We start from the raw sequence: 26,377 nt of genomic DNA, 5'->3' as shown, positions 1-26,377 counted from the left end.
AATTAAATCCAAATATTTAGCACGAGAAATGACTTGTTCTTGAGTAACAACTCCACCTTTTGCAACGTTTTCAATTATAGTAGGTAGCAAGGATTTAATGATCCATTCTATAAATAACTGATCAAGAATATAAGTTTTGACTAGACGAAGTCGACGCCTCCACTCATGTATATGATTGGATATATGAGTAGAGTCAAATTGCTTTAAGGAGGTCAAAAGCTCAGTACTAGTTTCATAATGGATGGTTAATTGGAAATGGGTTAAAAACATGGTTTCCAATGCGTTAAAGTTGTTAAATGAGGCTCTAGGTAATTCAACATACAGCTTAGTTGTCGAACTAGTAAGTGTTTGCTGGAAAAGTCATAAACAAATGGAGTCAACATTTAAGGAGTCCGACGAACACCATAAATGATAGGTTATGACATGTTTTTATGGATCTTCTCCAGGTTTTCCATTAAAATTCAAAATGTCACTCGAAAATTTGGTTGGAATAATCGACCACCAAGGAGAATGACAGTTAGATCATTTGTTAACCAAGAGAGATCTAGTAACTCTAACGTTGCAATTAATAGCAATTTCCTATTAAAGTCCATTTGAGGAGGTTGACCTTGTGGATAAAGGTTAAGCGGTGATGGAGGGTATCCTGGATAATGTGAAATGGGTTGAGATATGGGCACTTGCATTCCATCGGGATAAGGAGGAGTTTGATAAACAGGATAACCGAGACCAGGTTGCCCAGTTCCATGAAAAACTTGGTAAGATTAGAAAGGATGACTTTGGATCTGTTGGCCTTGATAAGGTATTTGTGGTATAGTTTTTTGGCCAACAGGAATTTGTGGGATACCTTGGAATGATTGCCTATATGGAATTTGCATCATTCCAATATTAGGCTCACTGGTTGACACCTATGGCATGCTTTGAGTAGGTTGGTTAACTTGCATCTGTGGAATAATCTGACCAAGTGGGTTAAATGGAGTTTGTAATACACCTTGAGTAGACTAGGTAGACAAGATTTGAGAAATCCCCAGTACCATTTAGCGAGTTTGTATTTGGGATACAACCTGAACAAGTTGACTCATTTGAAGCATAAATTAGGTAGGTTGAGGTATGAATTGAACAAATTCACAAGTAGAAATCTTAGGAATATCTGAATCCGGTTGAGAGGTTGACATTTTAGTTAAGACCAAACCAGGTTGAATTGGAAAGGTAGGATTCCAAGGAGGAGAAACCATTCTTGGAAATGGGGCACCCGTAGGAACATGAATCGAATAAGGCGAAGCACCAACTTGTAGCATTTGATCAGTAGATGGGAACATTCCAACAATAGGTTCCCCCCCAGCTGAAGGATAAGGAGTGAATGGAGGCAACTTCCCCCTAGGGCGAGGGTACCCAGTATAGGACAAAGTAGGTCATTGTAGGTGTCCTAATCCATTTAGAAACACACCATATTGCTGGTCCAAAGGAGGTTGGGGTGAAATAGGTTGAATAGGTTGTGAGGCGCTTGTTAAGGAGGGAACATATGGTATTCCAGATAAAGATGGTAAATGAGAAGTCCAAGGACTAGTTGACACACCAAGAAAGGTTCCAGACAATGAATGGTAGCCAGGTGGCACTTACGGACCACCATACAAGTGAGTTCTGGTGAAGTGGAAAACATAGAAGTTGTTGCAACTTCAATCGATTCACCCATGATAGAAAATATAGGTTGAGAAATCGTTGTTGACTCATACATGGTTAGACTTCTCAAAGGAATTTGTCGAGAAAAGTTCAAAGGTGAATTAAAACAAGGAGTTTGATGTAAAGGAGATTCTAAATGAGTATCAGGGGTACCAAAAGGAAAACCTTGATAAAGAGGAGTCTTTGCCAATTGTACAGGAGATCGAGGTCGAGAAGACTCTTTCTGAGGAATTTCCTCAATACTCAAAAGACTAGGTGGAAGTGGTTCTCCGTCAAGACCCAAAAATATAGGTTTTGGTAGAGATAAAGGTAAAGAAAAAGAAGAATAAGTTCCTGGAGTAGTTGGTTCAGTTATTTGTGGTTCCTCAAGTTGTATATCCTTAGGTTGTAAAGTGTCTGAATATACAAATTCAGGTTCAATGATTTCAGTTTCTAATGACTCAAGAGTTTCAGTTTCAACTACTTCAAGCTCACCAGTTTGTAAAGATGTAATTTCGGGTTCGGTAGGAAGTGACGATTCTGGTTGATTAATCTCAAATGTGGTTCCAGAAGGGGTAGCTTTCAATGCACCAGGTTCGGTCATTTGCATTTTCTTGTTCTTACGATGACTAGGTGTTTCCTTTGGAGGTAGAGGAGGAAATATTTGCATTCTATGTGAAAGACTGGGGTGTTCAGGGTGTTCTTCCATGGTGGATTAATTAATTTTAGAAAAATAAGAAGGGGTAACTAGCTAAAAGGGATTACCAAGTCACTGTGAACTGCAATATACCGTTGTTGGTATGTGAAGGCAATCTCCCTGATTGCTATGTTCAGGGTATCACAATTAACAAGGCAGCCAATTCAGTTACCTATGGTAGTATTGCAACCTAATGGGGACTTCTAAAATATACCCAAAGGTACGTGGAAGCGCAGTTCGTAGTAGTGTTGTCTAATGCGTAACCGTATGATGGGGGTGTTTCGATATACTCAGATGTATGTGGAGTGTAGTCCTGAATACTCGAAGGTACGTGGAAGAACATTCTGATATACTCCAATGTACGTGGAAAACCAACAATGTCTGGGATGTAACGCTAACAAGTAACGACAACTCCTACATTTAATGAAACCAAAACACGTCTTCTAGCCTAGACCACTATGTGTGTCATTAATATTCCAAATTCTCCTTAGTTTAGTTGAATAAATTTTAAAGTTAATCTTGATTAAAGTTTTAGTTTCAAGTCTCATGAAACAAATTCACCTGAACTTCCTATAATGAAACTAGCATGATTAAAAGAACCCTTTTTCGTTCAATGAAGATCTATCTAAGGGAAGGAAGAAGTTTCAAACAATGATGCAACAAACAAGAACTTCCTAATTAAGATCTTCAAATGTACTATTCCAATTCAATTCAAAGCCCTAATGCATGAAGAAAATGAAAAATTTATTTTCTTTTCCTTTTCAATTTTCAAATGCAATGAAAAATGAAATGCAACTAGATTATTGAATCAAAAGAATTCACACAGACTGAAACTATAATAAGAAAATCTTTTATCAAATCAACAATCAAGAGAAGTGATAAAAAACCTTAATTGACAAGAAAAAACAAAAACAAGTAAACTCTCATAAAACGACAATCACACTCAAATTTAAATGGGTTGTTAGTTTTACAGAGACAATGACAAGTTCAGAGACTCAGGAAAAACCACTGCAATAAAAAAATAATTGAGAGAAAGGCATAAAAATGCAAATATTTTCATCCTACAAGACCATCACATTCTATATATGATAACTAGTGTGATTCATCACACTTACAGAGAAAGACAAGTGCACTAGGTCGCTTTGTCTCAGAACAAAAAATCGTTGGGGATGATTTTTCTCAAAATGTTAAACACACATATTGCAAACACATAGGATGAATGATAAGCATAAGAGTACATCTATTATTGATAATGATATACATTTATAGTACATGGTGTGACCCTTGGATTCATATTCCAAGCAGTCTCTTGGACTCCCTTTGGTTGTTTAGCTTCCACACCAACCCTTAGAGGATTAGGTGTCCAACATTCCCCCCCCTAATCCGAAGGGGTATGTATGAGTCCAGAAGAGAGTTGTAATACAAAATGTGCAAAAATGCATGGCAACACTAGGTTGAATGTGCTCTCTGAAATGTTGGTATAAGGGAGGTGGTTTAAGGATGACCACCAACACTCGAATGCTTAGTGCAATTCCCGGAACTCTTCCAAATTTGGCATGAAGCTGAGGTATTCTGCTAGAGGAAGTGCTCCTGATGTTTTGAAGAGGGAAACCTTCAACCATGAAAGGGAGGTCTCACCCCGCATAAAAAGGGAGAACCTGAACCTGAAAAGGGAGTTCTCAACCTACAATGATTTAAGGATGACCAACAACTCTGGAATGCTTAATGCAATTCCTGGAACTCTTCCAAAATTGGCAAGAAACTGAAGTCTTCTGCTAGAGGAAGTGTCGCCAATTCTTTGAAAAGGCATCACCAATTGAAGGCATGCTCAAGGGCATATTTGTCTCTGGCTACAACTCTGAATCTGGTATGGTAGGTTGTGGCTCAGGCTCGCTTGATGCGACTTTGAAGTTTGTAGATGATCATCACTTCCCCCCCTCTTGAATACAAGGTGAGATGATGTAGAAAACTCAACTGCAAGACTGTTCAATACTCTAGAGCAAGTTCAGACATATGACTGAAATATATTCTTGGTTGTTGATGTCGATTGCCAAGAAGTGATCTATCCAAGATGAATCTTTGTTCTTGCAAGAGGCTTGTTTTTGAAGCATCTGTTTGAAGAGTGACTAGTTTTATGATAGTGCTTACATGGATGAAGATCAAAACAATTATCTTTCACATGGCCAACTCGGTCACAGTGTTGGCATTTCACAATTTGTTGTTGTTGTTGTGGAAGAGGAGCAGAATCTGGAACAACTGAAGGTGAACTATCATGAAGGAATCCAACACTCTGAAACTGAATGGGCTTTGATTAATCCTTGTCATATCCAAGACCAATTATGTGCTTGTTGTGGACAAGCTCTTCCCAAGGTTTGATGACCGACTTGGAAAGTGCAGACTGAGTTTCTGCATCTGCATGTACAACTGCTCCTGAGAGGGGCTCAATGATCTGATCAATTTGCTGGTTATGGGAGTCTGTTTCAATGTTCTGAACAGAAACGGGTTCAGAATGATGACTCCACTACTGTAATTCTTCCTGTTGCTCTTGAGATTCAAGCTGAAAAAAATCAATCCGTTCTTGTGCATTTTGCAGAGAGGTTTGAATATATTTGAGAGTGTCTTTGTTGACTTTAAGTGTGCTTTCACCAGTAGAGATGATTAGAGTTCTTAATAACTCTAATAAAGTGGTAATTTTAGCCATTTTATCAACAATGCAAACTCAACAAAAAAGGAGATTCAAAAAACTTGGATGTTTGAGCTTGCTATACTCCCTCACAATAATGACCAAGGGAAACTCCAAAAAAAATCAAACTCTATGTGCCCAAAACATGAGTGAGACTTTGATGGAGACTGCAATTTTTGAAAATGATAACTATTTGTTTTTTCTTTTTTCTTTTTCTTGCAACTATAGAATTCCCAAAGGACAAGCCTGACTACTCAAATTATGGAAGACCCAACTCAGAAAACATATTTAACTTGGAGAATGACTGTGATTTAGCTAGACAAAGTGGTTAGGCGGTTTAGCAAAGTTCGATTGGTCAACTGAATAATCTTAGCCTTATGGATGAATTTAATTAATTTTCTTGCGAATGCCATCAATTAATCACTTTGCCTGCTTCAACCTTATGGAACTCCTTATGCATATGCTCTTGCATAGCTAGCCAACATTTGCACCAGGTACTGACCCATAAATCACAAGGTCTTTTCAGATGTGTGATCAAGATGGGAGCAGATTCATAGCTCGTTCAGGCTATCTGCGAGGCGCAGGAGCCCCAAATGTTGCAGGAGATTTCTGCAACAATTAATGTATAGCAGAAGGAAATTGGAAAGTATATTAAAATATTAGGTGATGCTCTAAAGTTAAGTCAGCCCATTAACAACAATTCGATCTCTGTTCACATGCCACGATTTTGTAGTCTACTTCAACTGAACAAAGCGACTCAGGATCTGGCAACCCACATTGGAGAAGTAGTAATTGACAAATGCTTCTGTACGCGAAGAAATCCCATTAGCATCTCTGCAGCTACCATCTATCTATCTTGTCAACTAGAAGACAAACAAAAAACACAAGCTGAAATTTGCAAAGTGACTGGGCTCACTGAGGTAACTTTGCATAAAGTCTACAAAGAGTTACTTGAAAATTGGAATGATCTACTGCCAAGCAATTACACACCAGCAGTTCCTCCAGAAAAGGCATTTCCAATGACAGCAGTGGCATTGGGTCGTGCTTCTGCTACAAGAGTTGATGCTAATGGTGGATGTTTTAATGTTACTTCTACCTTGGACTCTTCTGTGACTGTGACTTCGGGTTTTTCCAGTGCCATAGTTCTCCCCGATCTTACCCACAGTGTTGGATCAGGCTTGAGTAATTCAACTTTGTAGTCCTTTGGTCAGGTTTCAGGCTCTCTCACATCAGAATATGCAATTTCATCCAATAACTTCAAGACATCCACCCCATCCTTAGATGGCAAGGGCACTGGTCACTTGTTTGTAGCACTGAGTGTTCCCTCAGTGGATAATGTGGTACTGAAAGATCCTAGCGAGTTGAAGGCAAAGCTCTCTGAGGCTATGGCAACAATATCAAACTTAACAGAAGAGAGGAATGTTGTTCTTCGACAAAAGCAACAACTTCAACAAGAAATGGCAGTGGTAGCACCGGGAGAGGAGTTGAATGGTATGGTCCAAGGAGGTATGGATGTCGAGGTGTTGAAAGGGAAGGGATTGGATTATCGCAAGATTAGATTCAAAGTCAGCTAAATATTTCATCAAAACACGGTAAGGAACTTACTTGAATACAAGAATAGAAGTTTTATAGACTTTGATAGCCAACTCCTCTCCATTCTCTTTTGTTGCATGGTATACATTTGCCTGTTCAACAGTAGCTCGATCTGCTTTCTCGTTGTTTCGAATGCGTCCCACAGAATGCTTGCGAACATTTTCATGAATTGTTGTTGTGACAGAGTTTGACATACCAATATTTGACATGCCTTCCCATTCCTCTAGGGGTCCAGCATGGATGTGATTGAAGAATTTCTGATGTTGATTGGTACGTGGCTGCAGGGAGCGGGGAGAGTTATGTTTCAAATGGGGTTATGAAATGCATGAGTATTGTGACAATGCCTTCCAGGAAAGGGATAGAGAAAGCAACCATCCCCGTAAAACTCGTTATAAGCAAGCTCTCGGTGTGCAAACAACACACAGTCACTCGGTAAAATAATTAACACAGTCAGTCATGGTAATGAAGTAACACAACCTCCAACGACTTCCAGTATAACAGTCTCAATGCACAATTTTCAAGATTCCAACCAACACTCAATGCATACACATTCACAAAGACTAATGAAATGGTTTGCTAGAGCACCGAGGTGCAACAAAGAAACATTAGAATATTTCTATAAATAGAGAAATGGCAGACAATTTCTTGCAGAGCTAACAGAATCTGAAAATGCCCAGGCATGGCCTGTGCTCTGATACCATGTTAAACACATACATGGCAGACACATAGGATGAATGATAAGCATGAGAGTACATCTATTATTGACAATGATATACATTTATAGCACATGGTGTGACCCTTGGATTCATATTCCAAGTGGTCTCTTAGACTCCCTTTGGTTGTTTAGCTTCCACACCAACCCTTAGAGGATTAGGTGTCCAACACAAAAGACGAAAAACAAACCCTAGAAAGCTCATAATTATACTTTCCTAAGACTGATAACTGTTTGAACAAGTCAAATTGAGTCATTTTCAAAGGTCCGAAAAGAGTAGGCAAAGGAAACCACTAAAGGAACATCTCGTTCCCTAGTATGTTTGCCAAGTTGTTTGATGAATAATTTCCTTATGTGGACAGAAGCAAACTCCCTAGATCTAGTGGCTTGATCTAGAAACAACATAGACAAAATGACTTATGTTTTCCTTAGAGAGTTTAGAATATGGAAGAAAGACTTACCTGGAATCCAATGCAAGCTCTCCTCTTCTCCTTGCTTGTAAGCTCCAACTCCAACTCCAAATGCTAAAAATGGAACCTGCAAAACAACTAAAACATGAAAGAGAACCAAAATATACAAATAACATATAATAACATTTCCAAATAATGAGTCAAGAAGACATTGTTCTACATATGCATAAATGAGACACAAGTATAGGAAAACAAAACACTTTTTATATTAATGAATGTAGGAGAAGATACAACCCTTTCAAATCTTGAACTTGTAGATGCATCCCAACTATCTTGTCCTTCCTTTGCCACAAAGCAAGTCTTCAATCACAACTCAAATGCATGGATGGATAATGGATCCTTAGGCACAAAGCAACAACACAGGGCATAACTAAGAGTCTCCAAAAGCCAACCTAGACTCTATGGGAGGTAGTGTATTTATAGGGTAAAAGAGGTGGTTTTGGATTTTCCATTCTAGTACTTAGATCCACATTAGAGGGAAGATAAGTTATAGGCATAAGAGATAAGGCGTCAAGAGTAGGAGTTCGAGATCTAATCCAATAGTAAATAATTAAAACCACTTGGGAAGCGTTTAGAAAGAGAAGATTAGATTTTTATTGTTTTTACTGAATTCCAAGGGTTATCACACTTACAGTGAAAGCAACATGTTCTAGTCATTGTAGTTTCTCTATGTACAACTTGCAACAATGCAATTTGCGTGAAGCCTAAGTGTGATGGGTCCAAAAATTAGGGTTTTGAGTGGTTTAACCCATAATTCTTGGAACTTTTGGAGAGAGGATTCTCTTGAATTTGCTGGGGATGAATGAAAAGTGTCAATGGATGTTGATTGATCCTGTTTCATAGCCATTTGATTGGATGTGACAAAATGACCTATAACAGGGAGGGTGTCAAAACCACAAGTGTAGATGCCTTCAAATTGTTTGATACTAAAATATATGAGATTTTGATTGAACGCAGTGACCGAGGCTTTGGAATTTTCTCTACCACTTCCAGTTGGTCCTCATGGGTTTCGATTCTAGTGGGTTCCTCTTGATTTGGTGGATCAATTTTATTTATTTCCACCATTTCTTTTTCCTCATATTCTTGCTCAATTACACCCAATATGTTGTTGGTTTGGAGGTCTTTTTGCACAGAAATATCCCTTGGGCTATCACTTCTTATACCTTCTAGATACTTGTTTATATGATTCATGTTCTTTGTTTAAGGAAACAAGGCCCCACTTTAAATGGTGTCACGTTCTTTGGATTTTTTAACAACCTTTTATAAAGTGACTATAATCATGACAAGAGTTACACCTAAAGAGAATTTAATCATCATCAAGGGTCTATGCATAGCTCCAACCCTCCATATTGAATTGGATTGCCTTTGGCATACCCTTTTGTAGATTTATTTCTAACCAAATTCTAGCACAAGAGTAAATATTCCTCTTAAGATAAGCCCAATCTATATAATGACCCAAATTGTTTCCTATTTTGTTATTGAGAATCTTTGTCTTATAAAAGGATTGGGAGATGTGGCGATCTCACTCGCACTAGCATAGTTGATATTTCCATGAATGAATCAAAGTCCAAGGTCTAGTGGGTAAGGAATTATCCCTTGGAATTGATGAAGCAGGGAGTTGATTTAAATATTTTATCTTGTTCTTCCTTGTTGTCAAATAAAAACAAATAATAATCTTGGCCACAATAATAACCAGTGATTTGACATGGGACAATAGCTTGGCACTTTGAGATCCATGCTTGGACTTCTTGAGGGTGCAAAAAAGACTAGTAAACTTTTCAATAAGAGCTTACTTGTGCAACATTATGGCTTTCCTCTTCAACTATAGAGGCATATCCATCTCGGGGATGGCTAAACTCGCTTCACAAACTTACTCTTCTCTAGGCATTTTCCACGAGCAAAAGATCTAAACATAGTAGCATAGGGTTCTTCCTTGTGGTTATCAAAAACCTCCATGGTGATTATGGACCTTTAACGTAGGTTTGAGGAAGTGATAACAACCAAAGAGACCATTAACAAAAAAAAAAAATACAATCTAGTGCTAATGATGTCCCTTCTCTAGGAAGGGTACACAAGTCCTTCAACTGACACAAGGAGAGGAATATATACTACTAGAAAGGTTTCTTCAAAAAGTTTCAAAGGTTGTAGATGGATAAGGTTTTCCCTAGCCACTAAAAAAGTTACAATCAAGGCATTTCACTACATGGTGATAAAACTTATCATAACGATTATATATTATATATTCATAGTAAATATATTCCCTAATTTCATGAGAAATGTTTTCGGCGATAATCACATCAAAATTCATTTGTCGACGCATTTCAAACCAGCAAGTGTGGTTCATCGTCAGGACAAGATGAAGAACCAGATCATGGCAACAAATTAAATAGAGAGACCCATCATTCAAACGGCTAGAAAGAAACAACTAATTTTGACCAAAGGAAACGGTTAGAATTGACTGGACTACAGCTAAATTTGACTGGACCAAGAGTTAGGGGAAAGTTTATTAATTGGTTAGTTAATTAATTAGTTAATTTGTTAGATTTAATAATTTTTATTTAAATCAAATGTAACTAAATATATTCGTTAATAAATAACTAAAATTATTCATGAACCTAAATTGAGAACATTAAAATTTTAATCCTCTATACAACTAAATCAACTATATGTAAAAACCTATATTATCATGGGATAAATTAAGGTAAAATTGAAAGTTTATTAACTAAATAATTAGTTAAATTAAATTAGCTAACTTGTTTATCATGTATATTTATTTAAATAAATAAGTATTATCCTCTTTTAATTTATATAAATATTCATATATGAGGGAGTTAGGATAAAGATTAATAAATGTTTATTAAATAATTAAGTAATATATTTATCAAATAATTAATTAAATATGTAATATGGTTATAGAAAAATATGTATGTTACTAAATATGATAATCAGTTAAATTGTTTATTAAATATTATATAATTTACATTAATATATAACTTTATATTAATATAATTTTCAATTTTAAATATTCCATATATATATATATATATATATTATATTATATATTATTTTTCACTCATTTTATATTCTTTTTATGTAAGTGAATAATGATTTAATCCCTTTCTTTTTAGTCTCATCCTTTTAGGTAAGAAATATAAACTTTAAATGCTATGACTATATTTATTGCAAAAAAAAGAAAAAACCATACTAAAAAAGTAAACTTACCATTTTGCTTGTCAAGAAAAGAAAAGAGAACAAGCCTACATGTGAGATTCCATAAACCAATGCCCTTTTATTTGCATAAATTCTCTTCTTTGGACAAGTAAATTAGGTATGGCCATGTCAAAGAATATATGAGGCATGACTTCAAGCTCAATGGCTTCCACTCATACAAGGAAAGGGAAGTCACAATAAATACTTTTTTTCTCATTTCTATTTAAAGTGAAATTAGACAAAGATAAAATTTTTGAGGGTTTTGTTCCTCATAGATAACTGGTTATACCAAAAATGTTAGTCATTGGATTTTGACCTTGAAGAAAAAATCCCAACTAAATCATCTTAGATTATATTTCTTCCCTTACAAGCAAGGAATGAACAACCTTATCCCAAACAAAAAACACTTTTGGAAATTACATAAACATATCTGAAACCATTATGAACCATTATAAATATATGCATGCACTCAAATATCTATTGAAATAGATTTATGAAAGTGGCTTATTTGCTATTAAAATTCAAATAAGATATTAGATCCATGTTTAAAAATTTGATTATGAGTAAATAATTTTTAGATTATGAATGAATATATTTTAAATGTGACTTTTTATTATGAATACAAACATTTTCCAATAATTCTATAAGTATAATATAACAATCTAAACTAATCCCTAAAACAAAAAATAAATGACTTTAAAAAAATGAAAAGTAAAAAAAAAAAACAAACAAACTTATACACATTCATGAAAAAGTTCCGAACTTCTTATGTATTTAGAATAAATATGAGTGGAAACATAAATATAAAGAGTAAACGTAAGTTTTTAAAATTATATTTACATACCTTTAAAATACACAACTTAATTTACATTTAAAAGAACACTTACTAAATTTACTTTGATTTACATTAACTACTCTTACTAAATTTATATATCCACTTTTATAATTTACATTCCCAAAAAAGCACCAACTTAGTTTTACGTTGCACCACTTCAGTTTATAATTCCACCCATCGGTAAAAAGGGTTTTATGCTCCAATTTTCATAGGGCGAATAGAATATTGTATTGCTATGTGGTGTGTAAATTGTAATTTCGTGTTTCAAGAGTGTTTGGTAACTAAGAGTAAATTGTAATTTACCGTGAGAAAGCGATTGATGAGATAACCAAGAAAACACGCGCACGATAAATACATTTTCTCACGTGTAAGCCAGCCGGATGATAATCGCCGTTGGATTGCAGAGTGGGAGCGTAAGTAAGTATGGTGGAAGGGCGTGAGGGAAAGAATTGACAGAGAAAAGCTTTTTCGACTAAAAAGCCATCCGCTCCGCTCCGTTTATAAAATCCTTCGCCTCGCCTGCTCACCAATTTAATTCAAATCTCTCTAACGGAAATGAAAGAGCCGAAGTCTGGGAGTTTAATTTTAATTTTAGGCCAGCTGAGTAAGGATGCACTGGTGCAAGAATCAATGCACTCAGGGAGGTTGCAAGAACCAATGTACTCAGGGAGCGGCTGATCAGCTCTAGGGATTCTTTCATGCTTTTGTGGATGCAGGGTCAGGTAATGGATACTTTATTTTTCCAACAAATTTCTGTAATAATGTCTGTTAGATTTGTTTAATTTTGTTTTCCACCTATTATATTTATTTTCTTCTCTTCTTTGGTATTTTGCATATGCAATTTGCAGTCTGCGATGGATGGATGGATGCAATTTGCAGTCTATTTAGTGCCTAATGTATGTTGAGTAGGGATGATTGGCTGTGGGATAGGAATTACTATCTTCAAGGATGTTGAGTAGGGATGATTGGCTGTGGAATTACTATCTTCAAGGATTTATTCAGAACCTAATTTAGATGTGTTTCTGATTTCCATATCTAGGATACAATTTCATGGATGCACAGTCCAGTCATTGACTCACTGACTAACGTTGCAGCCATGACAGGTATATTTCTTGTTTTTATTTTATATTCATATTCATATTCATGATTTATTCTTTGGTTTTGGTTCCCTAGAATAGAGCAGAATTTTCTTATCCTTCCTCATCAAAGCCATGATCCACCCTATCAATTTGCCATCCGTGCAATTGAACTGACTCTCCTCCCCTGTTTTGACGTGATTTCCTCACCTGTTTTTAATCGATTACACCTATTCTCTTCTTGCTATAGAGATTTTTTCTTGAGTAGGGATGATTGGCTGTGGGATAGGAATTATTATTTTCATGGATGCACAGCCCATCCACCGGGGTTTCTTAAAGGATTTATTCAGAACCTAATTTAGAAGTGTTTCTGCTTTCCACATCATGGATGCACAGCCCAGTCACTTACGAACGTTGAAAGAAATTCTATCATTTTTATTGTTTCCCCACCGTATCACATTACACGCCAGCCCCTTCTTCTCCCAATCGAAGAAATAAATGACCGGCGAGGCGATTGAGGAGGCCAACTGACTACCAGGTAAGCTTCATTGTCTGGGTTTTATGGTATTTCGTTTTCTATATTTTGCCTCTTTTCACCCAAACCTTCTACTGTCCCGCTCATTCTTTGTTTCGCTTCCTTACTATGGCCTCATCCTCTTCATAAACTATCGTCTCAGGAAGCTGGTAATTTGTCTCGTATCTTTTATAACTCTGTTTTTCTAAATTTTCGTATAGAAATCTGCATAAACTAATCTGAAACTCGATATTGTTGGCGTGAAAATCTTTTATAACTCTGTTTTTCTAAATTTTCGTATAGAAATCTGCATAAACTAATCTGAAACTCGATATTGTTGGCGTGAACGAACAGAGGACGAGAGTGAGTTTGAGTACAAAGAGGGTCCGAAGGGGCCTGAGCACTGGGAGGAACTCAAGGAGGAATGGAAGGCCCGCTGGAACGGGACGCATCAGTCTCCCATCGATGTGGTGAAGAGACATGCCATAATTTATCCGAACCTGGGCAGGCTCCGCAGAATCTATTACCCTCCAAAAGCAACCCTTGTCAACAGGGGCCACGACATCATGGTCAGTAAGTGAACCTTCTTTTAACGCTTTTGCCATCTAAAGGTTTAGGGTTCGATCTGTCTTACACCTATGGCTGTATTGCATCAGGTGAACTGGTCGGAAGGCGCCGGCGGTGTTGAGATAGAAGGGAAAAGATTCACATTGCGTCAAATCCATTGGCACACCCCGGCCGAGCACACTGTAGATGAAAAACGGTACAATCTCAAACCCCTCTTTTCAATCCCTGCTATCCTAAATTATATTATTGCTATTTAGGCGTTGCTAAAGCGTTTTGCATCGAAGTGTGCATTCATAGTCGAAGAAAAGAATAGTACCAAGATGCCAAGGCAATCAACAATTTTTTCCACCATATTTCAAATATTTAGCACTCAGATTTAAATTAGTTTGGGTCATTTGCTCAGATTTTTCCATTACTTCTTTCCTCAACCTTTTCAACTCTTTAAATGTCGGAAACAAGATCTAAGGGTTGTTTGGAAAATATCTGGATGCCAATGCTGGGTAGTGAAGGAAAAGCTAACACAGTAAATGAAAGCTTTCCGACAACCAATGACCATTTTAAAGAGTAATTGTAATGCATGGCAGGTTAGCTCTTGCCTTCTACTGTAGAGTATTTGTATTAGATTACACTGCCACAACTTAAAGCCAATGATCGTTTAGGCACGTGGTCGATGAATATGTGAGTAAGCATTTAATGAAAATAACAACGACTCATTCTTCTTAGCCAGTTTTGAAGACAGGGCAAATAACCTATTCCTATTCAGGTTTGTTTGGACCTCATGATGAGAAAACCTGATTTTCATTTCCTGGAGACCCCAATCATTTTGGAACCTATACACATCATCCTCATCCAATCTTTCACTCTCTTTGCACCTCTCAATTGGACTTATTTTCATTTTAGAGCTGCCAAAACAACATGGATACCTGATTCCCAGACACACACATTGATATCACTTTTATCTATCTTCTTCTGTACGTACAACAATAGGTTTTCTTGAGGAATCCTAGTAGGATCCTTCAAAATTTACTTTCACTCATCAATTATTGTTCCATATAAGCTCTTCGAAAACCTATGAAACAAATTGTAGTAGTAATTGTCGTGGTACTTGAGGTGGTAGGGAGGATTGTATTGATCATCAAAGTGAAGGTCTGTTAAAGCCTCCAAAAGCTACAGATTTATTCAAATCTTCCTTGAAATCCAAGCCAACCCTCTTTCTCAGTTTAGGTGGTTTTGTTTTAATTGTGTCCTATATCAGCAGAGATTCTTGTGTGTATGCACCCTGGAGATTCTTTTATGTATGTAAGTGAGAATTACATCTCATAGTAAGCTTATTCCACCGGAATTAGAATCCTAAAAATATTGGTCATTTCATAACACAATGATATCTAGGTATGCAGATTTTCTTTGCTTCTCCTCTTTTCTTGCTGTGTTAATGTAATATTGACCTCGATTGTTCGGTAGGATTTATATACGTTTGCCACAATGTCAGACTAATAAACAATCCTCAATTTCATATTCTAATATGCCCATTCACCTCTCTAAACCCTGCAAATCCATTGGGGAAGAGTAAGAGTAACAATAACAATTGAATACGTCCAAGTGATACTTTTCTCTTGATATATTTTTTTTCTTTTGTCCCCGTGTTCCTGTAGTCCTTTGAAGACTGTAATTTTGTTTCAGAATTTTTGAAACCATTATATATATATATATATAGAGAGAGAGAGAGAGAGAGAGAGAGTGTTATATACATTTAATGAAAATAAAAGATAATTGTGAAATTTTTTATGGAGAAGTTTGTTGAAAATAAAAGATAGTTGTGATTTTTTTAGAGAGAATTTTGTTTAAAAAAAGAATTGGAAAATTTTCTTTAAATTTGTGAATATAATTTAGCTTAGATTTATGTCATGAATGTTATGTGGTTGTTGTAGAAAATAGAATCAACTAGCATTCTAAGTGGATTTCTTAAAGTTTGTATTATTTTATTTTTAAAACAACATCAACAATTATGTCAATTCCTATTCGTGTTACCCCAAAGTTCTAACCATTTGCTGATCCTTGCCATATCTAGAGGATAGGATAGCCTTTCTCCCATAGAGGGAAAACGACATAGCCATCTTCTTTATAACCTTGTTTTTTTATATTACCATGATGGATGAGTTAGCAGTTTTGAAGAAGGTTTTTGGTAAGGGTTTGTTCGACAATTCTGACCACGTGAAAGTAAAGGAACCAAAATCATACGATGGTGCGAGGAACACAAATATATTAGGTGACTTTATTTGGGATATGGAGCAGAACTTGGACTTATCCGGGGTGACTTCGGAGGGGGGGGAAATAAGAATTGTTGTGGTAGAGAAGGCAAGCGAAACATATTACTTTTGGTAACATGACAGAGGACATCACCACATGGAAGAAGATGAAGGAAGCCTTGATAGCTCATTTTGGACCACAAGATGAGACTTGGGGTGCGAGAGCGAAGGAGAGGTTCGTTAAGCAAGTAGGGAGCCTGCAAACACATGTGAGGGAGTATTCAAGTCTGATGTTGGAGCTTCTGGATATGGCCAAGAAGAAGGATAGTTTGTTCAATTTTGTGATTGGGTTGCAACCATAGGCTCAAGTTGAAGTAAAGAGGCAGAAGGTTTAGTCTCTTGAAGAAGCCGTCATTGTTGTGGACAAGCTTCTAGATTACTGTGAATGCAAGACATAAGGGAAGGAGCAAGGCGAGAGGAGGAAGAAAGCAGATAAAGGGAAAGAGAAGCCTTCGAAGGAAGATGGAACAAAGTTGGGTGGCTTTCCGAAGGGGAAGAAACCTCTTGTGTGTTGGTTGTGCAGTGAAGAGCACATGACCAAGCATTTTCCATTAATGAAGAAGGCGATAACTTTGCAGCAAGTCGAGAAGGAAGAGAGAGAACAAGGTTCTCGTGCATCAGGAGTTATGCAGGTTTTAGGAGCAACTACGATGAAGGAAGCTACCTTGAAACATGATCCGGAAAGGAGGAAGCTAAATTTCGTGAAGATGGATATAGTTGGGAGTCTAGTTATGGCTATCTTGGATAGTGGAGCATTCACAACTTCATGAAAGAAGATGTGGCTAGGAGATTAGGACTGTGGTTCGTTCCAACCCATGCATCTTTTAAAGCGGTGAATTAAGAAGGAAGCAGAGTCCTTGGGATAGCGACGGATGTTTCGATGAAGATTGGAAGTTGGCAAGGAAAGGTGGACTTCAATATCATTAGGATGGATGACTATGAAGTTGTACTTGGTATAGAGTTTACAATTGAGTAAGAGGCTGTGCCAATACCGCACTTGGGGAAACTGTTCATTCATGTAGGAATGAAGGAGCTAATGATTGTTCCTATCGTGGAGCTATGGTAGGAGAATGCAGGATGATAGCCATTTGTGTGGAGGTAGGACAACATGAATATGAGGTTCATGAGAGGAGCCATTCATGTGGAGGTAGGAAAACTGGAATATGAGTTTCATGAGATGTTTGAGAGGTTGGATCAACATGAAGAGGAGTATGTTGATTTAGAGGAGAAGATGTTGATAGATGGGTTGAGAGTTTGGAGTAGGAACCAGACCTAGAAGAGCATGAAGATGGAGGGATGTCTGTGGATCGAGATGGAACCGTAAAGACAAATATACTAGGCCATAACGATCCAAGTTCGATGAAGTTGATGGAAGAGAGTATGGGTAGGTATTCCTATCCACTTTTGATAAATTATATTGTAGAGAAGTATGGAGGGTTCATACTGGGCATGGGGGGATTCTTCTCGGAGACGAAGAGAGATGGCCTTGTGATGTGGAAAGGGAAGTCATATGACTTCCCCACACCATCTTTTTGAAGCTCATGAAGGAGATGGGCTCATTGTAACTTTCTTGAGATGGTGAGACCCCTGGGGGCTTGAGATGCCATTAAATGACACCTCATAATGAGCAGAACCAGAGGAAAGATTGTATGATAGGGAAGAGGTGAGAATGGTTGCACATGTTTGGGTGCATGTGTTCTTGTGTAGTTGATGCTATGGTCAGATTAGCTACCTGACTAGTCGATTGCACGAGGGGATCCAACACATGTCATTCTTACAGGTTGCAATACATGAATAGACATGGCATATATGTTGAGATGAGATTCTTTTGTATTAATGAAATCAGTTGATGCGAAGGTTGTTCATGATGAGGACAATCTTCAGGCTTTGGTTAAGAAGCTTACCAAGGGGTGTCTTGTCGAGGAAGACAACCATTTTGAAGTGCAGGGGGTGGGGGTGATGTCAAGCCCTTAGGGATGGCACCCGAGCATGCCTGAGTTAGGGCGAGTTGAGTTTAGTGGAATGATTTGGTCGGCATAAAGAGCGCGCCCGAGATGAGTTCAATGGAAAGAATCTGGTGAGACAAGCGCACGAAGAACGCACCCGAGATGAGTTCGGTGGAATGATTGGAACGAATTGGAGAGCTGATATGACGAGGGTGCTTAGCCGAGGCGCACTTGACCGAAGACAAGGCGCGCCTAGCCAAGATGCGCCCGACCGATGACAAGGTGTGCCCAGTTTAGACGTGTCTGCTAGAGTTGCAAAGGTACGCGAGCGAGGATGGGACATGAAGGCACATGACCGAAGGTGAACCAAAGGAAAGATTGTATGCGACAAATGATGCGACATTATATTTGGGGTTTATGGTCACCTTGAATGAAGGAAGGTTGGCTCGAATGCCCAACTGACACATCCCTTGGAAGAGACATGACTATTCATGGAGGGCGACTCATATATATAAGATGAGAGGAGAGGAGTTAGAACATCAATCAACCAAAAATCAACAACCTCTCATTGCAAGACAAGAAGGAGACAATGAAGGAAGAAGAGAGTTGGGTCTCACGAAGGAGCTTGCTCTCTAAAGCTAGCTGCGAAAGGAAGTTATGCGAGCTTGTGGAACGAAGTATTGTTGAAGGCGGTACACAATGGGGTATTTTTGTATTAAGGTTGTGTGTAGGTCGAAGGGTTGTGGCAGGGAACTGTTTGGAGTTTGGCCCAACCGAACTAAAGTCCATTATAAACTGAAGTTTTGTATATTGAAGTTTTATAGTCAACAGAGCAGCGGGGAAATTGTTTTGAAAGTTTCCCCTCCCGTTTATTGAAGTGTTATTTTTGTAAATGATTCGTGTTGTTTATGAATGAATGTGACTATTGTTGAGTTAAGTTAATTGAAGTAAATTGTAATTGAAGTTAAGTTTTGAAGTGACTATTGCACTGAGATTTGATTGAATAGTAATTTCGCAAGTATAAGATATTGATCTCGCTACAGGGTACATGGGTTAGAGGCATAATATGAGCATTAGTAAACTCAAATTGGTTTCACCATTGAGGCGAAAGCGCACCGGTGCCACAACTCAGGGGATTCAGGAAGCTCATAGCTCAGAGGTGCACCATTGGGGCGTGACACCCACATTTTGATCCTAGACATTGGCTTGCCTGAGGGAAGTTATTTCTACGAGGGAAACCTCACCATATTTTGAGACTTATACCTGTGAAAATTCCTAAACTGGAATTCCTACTGCAACACCTGATGATATTTCTCCTATTTGTTAAATTCCTTCAAACAAATTACTTGTAGTTTCCTACGACAAATGTCGAAATACATACACTGCAACCTTCAATTAATTAAATATTATACGGAAACAAGAGCCTGAGCAAGAAAGAAAATACAACACAATAAGGCTGTTATTTTTGGACAAATGTCCTCGGAAAAACCCAATGAGGGAAAACCGGTGCAGCAGATCTGAGGGTTTATTATTATTAAGTAGTAGAAAATTCTGAATACATCCCTGAATACCACAAGGGTTATTTAGTTACAGAGAGAGAAATACTGGCAGAATTATTTTTGAGATTACCTCACACAATCACTGAGAAAAATCTCGGTTGATCTGATCATTGGATGAGGTCCCTCTGGTAGGCCTTGCTGCCTCTGCGCAGTCCTCACGCAGTCCCTGTGTCAACCCCTCTAGGCACTGCGTCACCCAGCCAACTGATCGATTTGCTGCTCGGAGTCACTGCTCTTAGCCTTCCGGTTTCACACCCCGGCTCCTGATGTCTAAAACTGACTCTGTTGCAAAATTTCAGACTCTCTCTCACCCTCTACGCAGCCTCTACGTGGCCCCTGCGTCAGCCTCTATGTGAGATCTGTTGGATCACTCTCTCCCTCTCTCTGTTGATGATTTTTCGGTTGAGAAAATCTCTCTCTTTGGATGCTATCCCTGCCCCTCAACTGCAAGTAATCTACTCGATTTGAATTTCCTCCTGAGAACTTCTCACTTCAGAAATTTGATCTCTTGATTTCTCGGTGTGTTTTCCAAATGACCCACAAGTTTCCTGAAACAATCTTCTCGTTGACATTCAATGACCCAGATTAAAAGCTAATCAATGGCTAAGATCATTTTTGCTTGATCCTTGTCTTCTTCTAGAAGTTACACCTACGATTAGATTAATACCCATTAATATTTTTAATTCCCTAAATTTAGACTTAGGGGCCCATTAAAAATATTAATTATTTTAATAAAATTGTTTTTGGGTGGAATTTCCCAAAACGATTTGTGGGTTCTTTGGAATACATGTGCCCAAGCCTCCCTACAAAGTTTGAGGCCTAGAGCACATCGGATGCTACCCCAAATCAATAATATCATGCCTTCAAGAGGGATATTGAGCCACTTGATCCTGAAAGACTCCATCCTTTGGGGGACGACTATCTATCTTCGATGGTTTTGTTTACATTTGGCATACCTTGCTTATTATCTTAGTCTCCTTTACTTTGTGAATGAAAAGTGACTTTCCTGTAATTTTTCCAGGCTTAGGAGTTGGTGTTGCCTTTGCCTCTACTTGTGCCAAACCAAAAATATTATTAGTGGAGGTATACAACTTGCTTCGACAATTAGATTACTATGTTTGAATTTTTATCATAGAATAATAGTCTCCCACTTCTGAATCATTCATGGCAATGGTGGGAATGTCTTTTCCATTTTTTTCTCTTTGGTTCTCTCTCTATACTTTCTTATTTTTTCAACTCTATTTTTGGTCACCTCACTACTGATTGATTCCCTCTAAGTGATTGTCATGAGTGGGCCCAACTTGAGATACTTCTTCCTAAATGGTTCTAGTCACCATGCTCCTTCCTCCTTGTTATTTTCTTGTAACATTGGTTTTGGTTGTTTCATCCTTTACACTACAGCTATGTGATTGCTTAATCATTTATCCAACAAGTCCTTCGTCTAATATTTTGCTTCTTGACTTAGCTAGTACCACTCTAGTGTGGTAACCGATTTTCTCTCTTTCTATATCTACCTTTTCCTATTGTTTTTTTTCTTCTTTTCTCATTCTCTCAACATCTACATACTCATGTTGGATATTTTTGTCTTCACTAGTATGTCACTAGTTCATCACAACTCACACCTTTGCTTGTTTTGTGATAGCATTGTCTCATGTAGCCTTTGCTTTTGCCTTTCGAAAGTCACTTCTTCTCATGCTAGAGCTACCATGGTGATCGCATTTCCAAATCTTGCCTTCATTGGTGCTTTACCAGTCTTTGTATCTCTTGCACCCTAGGTACCTACAATTGGGCATAGCTATCTCGTAGTTTCATAGTTATTTCACAGACTTTGCCACTTTAGATGATCTTTATTTCCATCTATTTTGCAATTGACGAGGTTGCTTGGATGATTATGAGGATATATTCTTACCTTGAAAACATCCTTGAACAAGCTCCAACATCAAGACATCTCTTTTTTTTAGTGAATTATAAGTATCACAATTCTAAGTATTCTTCCTTGGCTTTTTGCATTTCATATATGCTTCTTGCTTAACACTACTATTATCTAGCTTGTTTAGCATGGACCCCATTTTATGTATTTGATACGTCTTGGCTTGGGACAATGGGAGATGATTCTACGATTGTTCATGTGGCATCACATTTCATGGGGCAATTTCATAGTTGACATGGTAGTACACATATGCGACGACATTGGTCACTTCATTTAAGCACCATTTAGGCAATTTTTGCATGCATGGGCACCCTCTTGACATTTCATGGTTAATATCCTTGAATGAACTCATATTTCATCATCTTTCTAGCTATTTTACCTTGGAATAGAGCTCCCAACCCTTTGCGGACACAACGACTTGCTATTTGCGGACATGTGGCTTCATTATTTTTGACTTGGAGAGGGTCATTTCATAATTTTTGGAGGTCACTTTCATGATTTTTAGGATATGTTCTTATGTTCGAAACCTCTCCTTGAACTTATGAGCTATTTTGGAGGAACTTTCAACATATTTGGCCCTTTTCACTTGATGCGTGTGGACCTCCCACCATTAAGCACTCAGGCTTAGGCACTTGAATGTGCTAAATTTAGGCTGAGTTAAATTTGGTGGAATTACTTGGACGACACGAAGAGTGCCCCCGAGATGAGTTTGGTTGAACGACTTTGGTGAGATGGGCACATGAAGAGCACGCCCAAGATGAGTTCGGTGGAACAATTGGAACAACTTGGTGAGTTAGCATGACAAGGGTACCCAGCCAAGGCACGCTCTATCGAAGAAAAGGCATGCCTAGCTGAAGATAAGATGCGCCCAACCGAGACACGCTCGTCCGATTTGCGAAGGCACATGACCAAGGATCAACGTGAAGAGGAGTATATTGCAGAAAAGTATGGAGGGTTCATACCAGGTATCGGTGGATTCTTCTCGGAGACAAGGTGATAGGGAATTGTTCTGTGGAAAGGGAAGTCATATGACTTTCCCGCACCACCATCTTTTTGAAGCTCATGAAGGAGATGGGCTTATTGTCACTTCCTCAAGATGGTGAGACCTCTAGAAGCTTGAGATACCGTTGAATGGCGCTTCATGATGAGCATAGTCGGAGGAAAGATTGTGTGACATCGAAGAGGTGACAATGGTTCCACATGTTTGGGTGCATGTGTTCTTGTGGAGTTGATGTTACTGTCAGATTAGTTACCTGACTAGTCGATTGCGCAAGGGGATCTAACACATGTCATTCTTACAGGTTGCGATACATGCATAGACATGGGATATATGTCAAAGACGAGATTCTTTTGTATTGATGTGAAGGTTGTTCATGATGAGGACAATCTTTATGATTAGGTTAAGAAATTTTCCGAGGGGTGTGTTGTTGAGGACGACAACCATTTTGACGTGGGGGAGGATGTCAAGCCCTTAGGCTAGGCACCTGAGCACGCTTGAGTTAGGCCGAGTCGAGTTCGGTGGAACGACTTGGTTGGCATGGAGGGCGTGCTTGAGACATTCAATGGAAAGACTTTGGTGAGACGAGTGCACGAAGAACGCACCTGAGATGAGTTTGGTGGAATGATTAGAACAAATTTGAGAGTCAGCACGACGAGGGTGTCTAGTCGAGGCGCACCCAATCGAAGACAAGGTGCACCTAGCCAAGATGCGCTTGACCGAAGATAAGGTGTGCCGAGATGAGACACGTCCGCCCGAGTTGCGAAGGTACACGACCGAGGATGAGATGCGAAGGTACACGATCGAGGATGAGATGCGAAGGCACACGACCGAAAAATGAATTGAAGGAATGTTTGTATGTGACAAATGATGCGACATAATATGGAGTTTTATCGGGTTTTCCTCTCTAGAGGTGAGAGGTTTTGGCCCTGGCTGGAGAAGCCTATATTTTGTGTCACTTGTCTTTATTTTGGTAATTGTCTTGATGAAAAAGAACACACTAATAGACTAACAAAGTGAAAGATCATAAGCAATTGAACAAAAAGCATACCACAAGCAATTATCAAGCAGAGAAATTGCTAACTTTGAATGCCCTAGATTTCTCAACAGAGCTCGCCCGCAGGGAGTTCGATGGAAAGAATTCGGTGAGACAAGTGCACGAAGAACACACCTGAGATGAGTTTGGTGGAATGATTGGAACAAATTGGAGAGTCAACACGATGAGGGTGCCTAGTCGAGGCGCACCTGACCAAAGACAAGGCGTGGCTCGCCTAGATGTGCTTGACCACGACAAGGTGTTCCCAATGGAGACGCGCTCGACTGACGACAAGGTGTGATCAGAATTTCCTCCTGAGAACTTCTCACTTCAGAAATTCGATCTCTTGATCTCTCGGTGTGTTTTCCAAATGACCCACAAGCTTCCTTAAATAATCTTCTCGTTGACATTCAACGACCCGGATTAGAAGCTAATCAATGGCTAAGGTCATTTTAGGTTGATCCTTGTCTTGTTTCAGAAGTCACACCTATGATTAGATTAATACCCATTAATATTTTTAATTTCCTAAGTTTAGACTTAGGGGTCCATTAAAAATATTAATTATTTTAATAATATTGTTTTTGGGTGGAATTTCCCAAAACGCTTTCTGGGTTCTTTGGAATACATGTGCCCAAGCCTCCCTGCAAAGTTTGAGACCTAGACCACATCCGATGCTACCCCAAATCAACAGTACTATGCCTTCAAGAGGGATATTGAGCCACTTGATCCTGAAAGACTTCATCCTTTGGGGGATGACTCTCTATCTTCAATGGTTTTGTTTACATTTGGCATACCTTGCTTATTATCTTAGTCTCCTTTACTTTGTGAATGAAAAGCGATTTTCTTGTAATTTTTCTAGGCCTAGGAATTGGTGTTGCCTTTGCCTCTACTTGAGCCAAACAGAAAATATTATTAGTGGAGGTATATAACTTGCTTTGACAATTAGATTACTATGTTTGAATTTTTGTCATAGAATAATAGTCTCCCACTTTTGAATAATTCTTGGCAATGGTGGGAACGTCTTTTCCATTTTTTTCTCTTTGGTTCTCTCTCTATATTTTCTTATTTTGTCAACTCTATATTTGGTCACCTCACTATTGATTGATTCCCTTTAAATCATTGTCATGAGTGGGCCCAACTTGAGATACTTCTTCCTAAATGGTTCTAGTTACCATGCTCCTTCCTCCTTGTTACTTTCTTGTAACATTGGTTTTGGTTGCTTCATCCTTTTGGCTGCAACTATGGGATTGCTTAATCATTTATTAAACACATCCTTCATCTAATATTTTGCCTCTTGACTTAGCTAGTACCACTCTAGTGTGGTAACCGATTTTCGATCTTCTATATCTACCTTTTTCTATTGTTTTCTTTCTTCATTTCTCATTCTCTCAACATCTACATACTCATGTTAGATATTTTTGTCTTCACTAGTATGTCACTAGTTCATCACAACTCACACCTTTGCTTGTTTTGTGATAGCATTGTCTCATGTAGCCTTTGCTTTTGCCTTTGGAAAGTCACTTCTTCTCATGCTAGAGCTACCATGGTGACCGTATTTCCAAATCTTGCCTTCTTTGGTGCTTTACCAATCTTTGTATCTCTTGCACCCTAGGTAGCTACAAATGGGCATAACTATCTCGTAGTTTCATAGCTATTTCACGCACTTTGCCACTTTAGATGACCTTTATTTCCATCTATTTTGCAATTGACGAGGTCGCTTGGATGATTATCAGGATATATTCTCACCTTGGTAACATCCTTGAACAAGCTCCAACATCAAGACATCTCTTTTTTTTAGTGAATTATAAGTATCGCAATTCTAACTATTCTTCCTTGGCCTTTTGCATTTCATATATGCTTCTTTCTTAACACTACTATTATCTAGCTTGTTTAGCATGGACCCCATTTTTTGTATTTGACACGTTTTGGCTTGGGACAGTGGGAGAGGATTCTATGATTGTTCTTGTGGCATCACATTTCATGGGGAAATTTCATAGTTGACATGGTAGTACACATATGCGACGACATTGGTCACTTCATTTAAGGACCATTTAGGCAAATTTTGCATGCATGGGCATCCTCTTGACATTTCATGGTTAATATCCTTGAACGACCTCATATTTCATCATCTTTCTCGCTATTTTACCTTGGAATAGAGCTCCCAACCCTTTGCGGACACATCTTCTTTCTATTTATGAACATGTGGCTTCATTATTTTTGACTTGGAGAGGGTCATTTCATAATTTTTGGAGGTCACTTTGATGATTTTTAGGATATGTTCTTATGTTCGAAACCTCTCCTTGAACTTATGAGCTATTTTGGAGGAACTTTCAACATATTTGGCCCTTTTCACTTGATGCGTGTGGACCTCCCACCATTAAGCACTCAGGCTTAGGCACTCGAATGTGCTAAATTTAGGCCGAGTCAAATTTGGTGGAATTAATTGGACGGCATGAAGAGTGCCCCCGAGATGAGTTTGGTTGAACGACTTTGGTGAGATGGGCACATGAAGAGCACACCCAAGATGAGTTCGGTGGAACAATTGGAACAACTTGGTGAGTTAGCACGACAAGGGTACCCAACCAGGGCA

General features: G+C 38.3%; 1 protein-coding gene and 1 pseudogene across 1 annotated transcript in view; both read left to right on the top strand.

Annotated features, from left to right (window-relative positions):
• The first annotated feature begins 631 nt into the window (after window positions 1-631).
• LOC149177357 (plant-specific TFIIB-related protein 1-like) lies at window positions 632-6,315 on the top strand (annotated as a pseudogene).
• A 6,455-nt stretch (window positions 6,316-12,770) lies between these two features.
• LOC149177356 (alpha carbonic anhydrase 7-like) overlaps window positions 12,771-26,377 on the top strand; it is a 170,857-nt gene continuing 157,250 nt past the window's right edge. The window contains exons 1-3 of the mRNA XM_089421724.1: window positions 12,771-12,959; window positions 13,801-14,015; window positions 14,103-14,209. Of these exons, the coding sequence (XP_089277850.1) occupies window positions 12,911-12,959; window positions 13,801-14,015; window positions 14,103-14,209 (371 nt within the window). The 5' untranslated portion in view covers window positions 12,771-12,910. The remainder of the gene's footprint in view (window positions 12,960-13,800; window positions 14,016-14,102; window positions 14,210-26,377) is intronic.

Source organism: Pinus tabuliformis, chromosome 4_1 (assembly GCF_031772625.1).
Source record: "Pinus tabuliformis cultivar Carrire ecotype Pingquan chromosome 4_1, CPIR1, whole genome shotgun sequence".
Lineage (NCBI taxonomy): Eukaryota > Viridiplantae > Streptophyta > Pinopsida > Pinales > Pinaceae > Pinus > Pinus tabuliformis.
The sequence above is the reverse complement of the archived record's forward strand: the minus strand, read 5'-3'. Positions and strand labels throughout refer to the sequence as shown.